The sequence below is a fragment of the Opisthorchis viverrini genome (genome assembly GCF_000715545.1).
Source record: "Opisthorchis viverrini unplaced genomic scaffold opera_v5_47, whole genome shotgun sequence".
Taxonomy (NCBI): Eukaryota; Metazoa; Platyhelminthes; class Trematoda; order Opisthorchiida; family Opisthorchiidae; genus Opisthorchis; species Opisthorchis viverrini.
Genome location: NW_008751702.1, coordinates 2239382 through 2247445, shown reverse-complemented (window position 1 = coordinate 2247445; position 8064 = coordinate 2239382). Strand labels below are relative to the sequence as shown.

The following is an 8064-nucleotide window of genomic DNA, read 5'->3' as shown; positions in this document are numbered from 1 at the left end:
TGGTGGGCGCCACCTCAAGTCATTGTGCCAAAAACGGTTGCGCCTGAACATCCGGACTACAAACTACCGTCTGGAAGATTATATTAGACACAGGGATGTTGACAGTACGTTATACGTTTCTACAATATGGATTCCTCAGGACGTTCCTCCACGGGTCTTTCTTCCGCAAATTTGCACTGTCTCCATCTTGTTTATGATATGTTCTTCGATTTTCTTCAAAAACAGAAGGTATGTTGTCCCAAAATAGTCTGTCGGTCATATCGGTAGAACATCAGGCGAATTGGGCCTAAAACTTCCCATAGTTACACCAGCAACGTGATTAAGCGTGTTGGGTAGCCGTTGAAAGTTTTTTAGGTCCTAATTTCGTTGATGTCTCTTTCGACCAAGTATGTCTTTTTGTACGCGAGTCTGATTGGAACGCCAGGTCAGTAATGCTGAAGTATATTGAATGGTTTTCGTGAGAAAAAACTCGTCCACAAAAGATTGACTGATCACACTGCATATATTAGGATGGCTTGGTCACGTGCCCCGTATGTCAGTTATGACATCTCTAGTTTTCAGGCAATGTGTATTCACTTCGCTCAGTTGACTCTTGCTAGCTGCCTTACCCCTATGCTTCAACTGCAATATACAGATGTGAGGAGCTTGAGAGACAATAGTGTCGGTGGGACACCAGTAACTTCCTCATCACCTACCAGCAGATAAGAGTGGCTGCACGAAATCAGCCCTCCATACCATATCCGACCATTGCCACTGAGGTCATATGCCTGAGGTCAAATGCTGTCTAGGCCCAACAAGCTTGGCACGGTTGCTGCACATGGTGTCAGTGTTATACACGATAGTATGTCACTATTGGACTTACGTAATATACACAGTAGTCCAACAGTATATGGCTTTCTAAGAGAGAACACCTCCGAACTCAGGCCAATTCGGTGCAGTCCCCTGAGATTTGGTCCCTTTGAGAGAATACTCCTCAGCGCTCAAGGAAGGTCCACTCTAAGTGCCTCTGAACAAGCCTGGCCAATCACATGATCGCTTTGTGTATTTTCAAGGTACTCAGGGCGATAATAACATGGTCTTATCTGAATAGTGCATTACTGCCGTAGTTTTTCCCTCACTTAACTTTCTGTTGCTTTATTCTCTTATGAAGCTTGCCAAGATCATCAAACTCCAACGTGACCAAGCTGCTCTTCCCATGGCTGCCTATCGGGTTCCTTTGCTTAGCCACCTGGCCACACATCAGGTGGTTGTGGTTGCGGGAGATACAGGTTGCGGGAAGTCCACTCAAGTCCCACAATATCTTCACAACGGTGATCTGGATTCCAACGATCAACCATGCGGACGCGGTTACAAACACATTGCAGTGACCCAACCACGTCGCATAGCTTGTATCAGTCTGGCTTCGCGTGTCAGCACAGAGCTGCTCAATGAATGTGGTTCAAAAGTCGGGTATCAGGTATGTTACCTATCCAATGGGCTAGCTTGGCTGTCTCTGTCCTCGTTTGCAAGTTATCCATCAAGCGTTTGTATTTAAATTTTACACAATTCGAATTTTTCCAACTGGGTACCAGAGTTTTCTGCACGGCCGTTTTTACACTCAGGTTGTGTGATTTTGACGTACATTACAACTTTCCATCCGTAACACGATAAAAAAACCGCAGAGCTTAAACACCGCGTTCAAAAAAATATTTTAGGTAACCTGTTCTCAGTGTGAATGTTCCAAGCGTGCGGGCCTAGTTTTTGTCGTATGTGATAATTCAAAAACAGATCTGTTCAAACCCTTCCAAAAAATCCACTACTCATTTCGTCTTGATTGGGACTCATCAAAAGAGATGTAGCATGGTTCAATTGCCTGATATTCCTGTTCACAAATATCCCGATTCCCAACACAACTCGGTTCCTGCACTAAACTAATAAAGCCCATTTGTTACTGGTAGGGAAACCCAAGAGGAAATGGATTAAGATCGCTGCTATTCCATATAACCCAGGGACGTCGGAGATCATTCAAAGGACTCTAAACACGGCCAACATAAAAGTAGCTTCTTGGAGGGGCAACACCCGGCGCTCTGCACTGGTGCAATTGAAGGATCGCCTCCCAGCAAGCAGAACCAAGGACTGTCTACGAAATTAAATGTAACCACCGCACTAAGGTCTACACAGGACAGACGGCCAGGATTAAAGAGCACGGTAGAAATGTAAACCGGCCGCCAAGGAACGCAGATGAATATAGAGCGTAACTGAAAGACTCGGCAATTGCCGAACATGCACTGGACATGGGACCCAAAATAGATTTCGAAAATGTTGAGGTTTTGAGGCGAGGACTTCGGTGTGCCCCACAGAGACTGATGGCCGAAGCGGTAGAAATTGCCAAGCATCCCAGTGTCAACAGAGTAGATGGGGTGGAACTGGCAAGCGTGTGGAGAACGGTTTTGGATCAGTCCACCTGACATGTGTTGGTGTGCGGTTGTGAGAAGGAAGAGTATTCATCTTAACTGCACTTAAACTCACCCACCCTCCCTCCCCTATCAACAACTAAATTGTCGTAACACTCACAAGCCTACGAAGACCAACAAAATCTACCAGTGGCACCCGCTGTGAATCATCAATTGAAGCACCTTGAAGTGGAAGACTAATGAACCAAATCCGATCAGAACTAAGCTGAAACTCTCCCAACCCACCAACGCAAGATTTTGGCAACCACACTAACCGACCAGAACCGTCAGTTGACACTCAAAAGTGATCTAGTGTGCTAATATGAAGGCGTCCTACTGATTGGTTCTTTTTCTGCCTCAAAACCTGGACAACTTGGTGACCTGCTCACTTGGCCTGATGAAACTTTTGTCAAGAGCGATAGGTTGCCAAGTTAAAAACTGCCAATTGCTTATCAAACCCTTCTGAAAACCCATCTGAATCATATATACCATACACATAAGTGTGGTTGGCGGCCGGGTGTTGCTAAGTCCAAGTGTGGACTTCTAACCCAACCCGCTATTTTTACCTGGTGAGCCCCGACCAGGACGAAACTATTTATGGAAACCAATTCGCACTAGAGAGGATATTCTGGAACGAGGAAACATTCATGGCCAGTCCCCGCGATCTTAGAGCTGTGTGCGGCCGCACAACGGACACAGAAATTGGTGTATTGGGATTTTTCAGCTGGCCTGTCTGACGAGAGTCGTCGGACTCGCAGTAAATACTTAGGTCATCTAAATGCTTAGTCCGGTTCAACCAAACTATTCTAGTTTCCGTTCAGCAAGGTGGTTGGAATGCCACAGCTTATGGTGTCAAACTTTCGTCTGCCTACTTTTCGGCGGACGTAATGTTGCCTTCGACTGCTGCTCCGGTAACCAGTTCAGAAATCTGTGAAATGGATACTGAATTTCGTTGCATGGGTTGAATCCGGATAAATTTAACAATCAATAGTTTCTCTTTGACAGCTTCTCCTTGATTTGTGAATCAAGCAATCATTTAAATTGTTATTTTATCGTGTTTTTAGGTGATATGAAATCGATCCCAATGATGAGGAAACAATCCTTGGTAGTGTAGATCAAGGTCCTGCATGCTTTGAAATTCATTATAAGACCCAGAAATAAGCAGTTTTGGTTTTTAAGCTCACTGTCCTCAGTTACATCTGAATCGCTTTGGCTCATGCAGCATCTCCGATTGATTTGTTTTGTTTCGTTTTTTCGTCCTTTTCTCTTAGGTTCGCTTCGAACGCTCCCGTACTAAAGCAACCCAAATATTATTCCTCACCGAAGGCTTGCTACTTCGACAAATGCAGTTGGATCCATTTTTGAAGGAGTACGATGCTCTGGTTTTGGATGAGGTGAGTAGGATGATTCAGTTTGAACACCTATATGATGTTATTCTGATCAACGTTTCTTCACGTATCCTTCTATTGCTCATTTCCATCCTGTAGGTTCATGAACGGCATTGGCAAACTGACTGTCTTTTGGGTTTGGTCAAATGTTTGGTCGCTGCTCGTCCGGAACTACGAGTGGTCCTCATGTCGGCTACGATCAATGTCAAACTGTTCTCGTCATTCTTCGGAAATTGTCCAATACTCGAGGTTAGCGAAACACCTTTTTTCACGGATTGTTTTGCTGTTACGATCTACAGAATGCTTCATGATTATTCGGTTTTTGGTGTTGCGTCTGATGGCATCTTTCCACTTGTTTCTTGACAGGTTTATATTCCTTCAGTTTTGCTTTTTGCACATATGTTGCAAATAAGTGATCTTTAATGGAGTTCGAATCACACGACGTCCTTGCTAGATTTTAAGCCTTCATTCATACACATCAAGCCCCCACGACCAGGATTCAGTCTTCTGATATGATTCCGACCCACTGACACTTATTCACGGTGTTAGAGTCGTACTCTTCAGGCTTGGGTTGTTGATTGTGGTTGTGTCCTCATCAATTTGCTTTCCTGCTGAGTCGCTTGTCCAATCATTTCGTCAGGCCTACGTACCCCACAGTATGCTACCACAATAGCTTAAAAGCTGTTGGATACGACCCTTCAAAATGATGGTAATGATGTTGATGACAAGTCCGAGGAAAAATGCATAACATGAGACAGACTAGTTACATCTTTTGAGACTGTCTGCCTTGTTATATCTGCAGATTCGACAATCTGTGGTATCTGCTGCTGACCCGCTCCAGTGCCTAATGCCGGAAACAAAGACTCACAGAAAGGAGCACAACAGCTATATTCCGAACAAGCGAGTGCGAGAGCGTGAGTGCATGCGAGTGCTGAAGTACGACGGTCTCAAGCTATTTATTGGAAGGACTCTGTCTGAACTTGGTCCAATGCTGACGCACACGGTCTGGGTGCGACGTGCTGCATATCGCGGGGGCGTTGTTTGACCTTGATCAACACTGACTCGCGCTTTCTAGGTTTGATGCAAGGCTGTGACGCGCTGCATATTGAGGGGGCGTTGTCTGTCTGGTCAACATCTAGCGGAGCTGAGGGCTTCGGTAGAGTTCGGGCATTCGGTGGTCGCTTTCAGGAAGCTGACCTTCCTGATGATAGCAGTGGCCATTTATCTGCCATAGCTTCACATTTATTCATACAGAAATATTTCTGGACTAAAGATAACAGTTGTTATTTAGTATAGACTACAAAGCTGGGTTTGTTACAGTATGCCCTGAGCTGTTTCATCGCTCCCGTAGAAAGCAGACAGACATGGAGCGCCGGTGGATAGCAGACTTCTGCAACAGTCGTCTATCGTACCCTGTTTCAAATTATTCCATTAACTGAATCCGATTGTTCGGTACAATTGAGACCGTCTTCAAAGAAGATAGGTAAATGACTGTTCACAGAAGAACCGTTTCGGGCAAAGGGCCGACCACTAAGAAGTGCAGTCGAGCTAGCCGGTTCCAACGCAAACTCTCTTGTCACTACGCAAACCTGAATAGGATATAAACACCGGCTCCCAGTCACGAAATTTTACCCTTTAGACGCGACGGGACATCAGACCCCAATTGCCTACACACCACTCTTCCCTAAAAAGGAGGAGGCAAAGCACTGGTAGCAATCTTGACAAATCTACTGCAAATCCCAATGCACCGATGTAAGACACCAATTAAGTGGAGTTTCTCCGTTATAGTCCCGACCCTTGCGGAGACGACCGTGGCATCAGGCTCCTAGCCGCAGCGTCCAGATCGCTCTCCAATATCATCTTGCTTACACTGATCCATTATCAGGAGTGTGATACACTAGAATCAAGCCGGTTCCCTCCCTCCCCCCTTGGATGAGGATGCATTGACTACATATTAACTCCACCACAGGTGCTTGAATGCTGCCACAGCGCAAAACAAAGACATTCCTTGTTGAATGCGTTGGCAGAATACGTTGTGACAGAATCCGTCGCTCAAAGGTGCTTCACATAAATTCGTGTTTCTAAAATCTCTGTGCGCCTTCGCATGCTTACAGGTTCACAGGTAGCTGTCACCCGAGTTCATGACAATGGTTGCTACCACGCCAAGCTGTTCCGTGTCACCCGACTTTGTTGGTGATTTGCTACCCGGATCTTTAACTGCATCTGACTAACCCCAGGTTGAAATTTTCTGGTGGACGTTCGCTCGCGGACACCGAGCACACTGACCATATCTCTGTTCTTGGATCGGATATCTTGAAAATGGCTAGCTGACTCATCCGCATGCTTTGCCGTATACCTCACCTGAAAAGCGTAAAGCTCTACTGCAAGGCTTGTTGGGACCACCCTCAAACTACATACTTGCTGGTTAACCGTTCGATAGTGAACTATTCAAAAAATACAAGCGCTCAGCAACCATCATAGCTGTGTGTTTTAGAGACCTCAGGCGCAGCGCTCGATAAACTGGCGTGAATTCGCTTAGACGTCAGTTGGATAACTGACGTTGAGCACAAGCACAGCTCAATTGTTCGATATTTAACAAAAATAAGACGGCTAACAGTAACAGCTGCTACGGCTCATGCCCCCCTCCTTGAATCCGTATGGCGATTTAGGAGAGCCTAGATTTTATGAAGAACATCTAGCCCACGCTGATCCCTGTGTCGCTAAAGGAAGGTGACATAATCCCCTGTATCTGTGGCGACTTCGGGACAACTCTAAACCCCAACTCAACGGCGTCGTAATCAGAGGATTTATTCAGCAACCTTTTCTCTAAAATTTACTTCGCCACATCCTATGTACGGATCCCATTGAGTCAGGAAACAAGACCGTTCACGACGGTTAACACGCCATACTGGTTACGCCATGGCTTTGCGATTATGTAATTATATGTACGGCCTGCACATACTACCAAGTGTACTCAAGACAGCACTAACTGAAGTAATGGACAGACTTGGTCGTGTTTGTGCCCTAACCGGAAGCGGAGCTTGCGGTATCGATTATATCAAAGCGGTCGTCCCCATTGGCACTCAACGATTCAAACAGGGATGGATTGTGATTGTTCCATCTTTGCTCGCGCATTGATGACTTCCTCGTCATATGAACTCACGCATTATGATCCGTTGTTTCGCACCATTTAAGCTGCCCTCGTACTGATATCCTCCACCACACGCACCCAACCACACTGCTCTCCGCTAAATTGACCTTTGATTCGGCAAAGCAACCTTGGCTGTTTGATGTTTTCTAACCTTTCAGTCGGTCTTTTGTTGCCTATCATATCCCTATGCAGTCCATGCACGTTTACTCCAACAAAAAACCTATCATATTGCAGTCCATGCACGTTTACTCCAACAAAAAATCATTGGTTTACGTTCCGTCTCCAGTGAATTCCTCGAGGTTTTAGGTTAGGTTGATTCCATAGCTAGATCGGGACGATCCAGTACCACTATTAATCCGCAGGCTGTCATACGATTCTTCCATTTTCTTATTATATCCGTCTACTCAGGTTCCTGGTCGATTATTCCCAATAGACTTGAAATATATCCCTCCAACTCCATCTGAAATTGCCCAGTCCAGTGATCGATTGGACCCCAGTCCTTACATCCGACTGTTACAGCGAATCGATGCAAAATATCTGGCCACCGAACGAGGAGACTTGTTAGTGTTCTTACCCGGAATGGCTGAGATACAGGTACGTTTTCCCAACTTATACATGTTTGTAATTATCTTGGACATAGCCATGCCAATAAACCTAACACATACCCTGTAACTCATTTTTAGGCTGTCATGGAGCCAGCCAAAGCTTACGCAGAGCAAACGAAGCGCTGGATCATTTTGCCACTGCACAGCACACTATCCGCTCGTGACCAAGAGAAAGTTTTCCATGTGGCACCGGATGGTGTTCGAAAGTGTGTCCTGTCGACAAACATTGCTGAGACATCCTTGACGATTGACGGTATACGGTATGTTAATTTTGGGTCGGGACTGTTCAAACCCAGTAATATTCTATCAGTTTGATCAAGCTAATTTAGTTGAGAGGCCATATCACGTCAGGCGGGATTACCTGGGTCATGATGGAGTGAGCCATGTGAGATTCACTTCTGTCCGTTTGTCTTGTTGTGAACCAATGAATCGGTAGATGGATCAATCATCAGAACTCTCATTGAGCTTGTTCAGGCTTATTCGATAAG

The 8064-nt window shown here is 45.5% G+C and overlaps 1 protein-coding gene across 1 annotated transcript; it reads left to right on the top strand.

The window, feature by feature from the left end:
- On the top strand, positions 1-7891 carry T265_13219 (hypothetical protein; the record flags this gene model as incomplete). The annotated part of the gene is made up of 7 exons (XM_009167776.1): positions 1-104; positions 140-228; positions 1151-1456; positions 3704-3826; positions 3920-4069; positions 7380-7565; positions 7655-7891. Coding segments are annotated over 7 exons (1195 nt in total), but the record flags the coding sequence as incomplete, so codon positions are not given.
- Between the last annotated feature and the right edge of the window lie 173 nt (positions 7892-8064).